The sequence below is a fragment of the Aplysia californica genome, unplaced genomic scaffold, assembly GCF_000002075.1.
Source record: "Aplysia californica isolate F4 #8 unplaced genomic scaffold, AplCal3.0 scaffold01334, whole genome shotgun sequence".
Taxonomy (NCBI): Eukaryota; Metazoa; Mollusca; class Gastropoda; order Aplysiida; family Aplysiidae; genus Aplysia; species Aplysia californica.
The window spans coordinates 9,927-10,996 of NW_004798604.1; the positions used below are offsets into that span (position 1 = coordinate 9,927).

General features: G+C 43.3%; 1 protein-coding gene across 1 annotated transcript in view; it reads left to right on the forward strand.

The window, feature by feature from the left end:
• The window catches only part of LOC101858461 (ecdysone-induced protein 75B), a gene marked incomplete at its 5' end in the record, with an annotated part of 12,892 nt that overhangs the window by 4,067 nt on the left and 7,755 nt on the right, over positions 1–1,070 (forward strand). Inside the window, one exon of the mRNA XM_035973511.1 lies at positions 675–819. Within this exon, the coding sequence (XP_035829404.1) occupies positions 675–819 (145 nt within the window). The remainder of the gene's footprint in view (positions 1–674; positions 820–1,070) is intronic.

Genomic DNA, 1,070 nt, shown 5'->3' on the forward strand with positions numbered 1-1,070 from the left:
CCTGTGTTCATTTTTTTTTCTCTTCTATTTCATAATGACACTGTCCAATACAACCATTCTTCCCTTCTCAACAATGGGTGGTCGTCTTGAACGTGTTCGGCTGTCTGAGTCTGGAAAAAGAGTCTTACGGCACTTGTAGCACAAATAGGTCATAATATAGATGCCGAAGATTAGAGGTTTTACAAGAGAGTAACATACGAATAAAGAAAAGAAGGTGGAGAGATGAGGACGATATAATATGTTTGATAGGAGGAAATGAAAAGACGGGCAATAGCATCTGTTATTTAGGTAAATCATCATCATCATCATCATCATCATCATCATCATCATCATCATCATCATCATTGCCTTTCTCACTCTGCTTCAGGGTAGAGGCCACGAACAAACACTCTCTGTGGGTAGTTGGCGGGTGCTCTGGTGTGGTTTGCTTGCTTCTTCTTTCCTATCAAACATCTAGCGTCTTTATCTCCCCTCCTTCTTTTTTTCTATATGTTACTCTCATTCATGTCACACCTCTAATCCCCGGCACTTATAATATGACCTTATTGTGTTGCAAGTGCCGTAAAACCCCTACTAAAACGAAACACTCTCCACTCTCCCCTATGCACCCACTGGCTCGTCGACCGTATTATTAATGTTGTTAATTAATTGTGGTCATTGTTTTCCCCCCTCAGGGTTTTTTCCGTCGTACCCTGAAGAAACAGCTGGTGTACAAGCCGTGCCAGGCGGGCTCCCGCTGTAAGATCGACACCGGGACCAGGAACAAGTGCCAGTACTGCCGCTACCAGAGATGCTTGTTCGCCGGCATGTCTCAAGATGGTGAGTTGTTAGTTTAGTTAGTTGACCTCTTCTTCACAGTTAGTTGACCTCTTCTTCACCGTTAGTTGACCACTTCTTCACAGTCGGTTGACCTCTTCACAGTTAGTTCACTGTTAGTTGACCTCTTCACAGTTAGTTCACTGTTAGTTGACCTCTTCACTGTTAGTTGACCTCTTCACAGTTAGTTCACTGTTAGTTGACCTCTTCACTGTTAGTTGACCTCTTCACAGTTAGTTCACTGTTAGTTGACC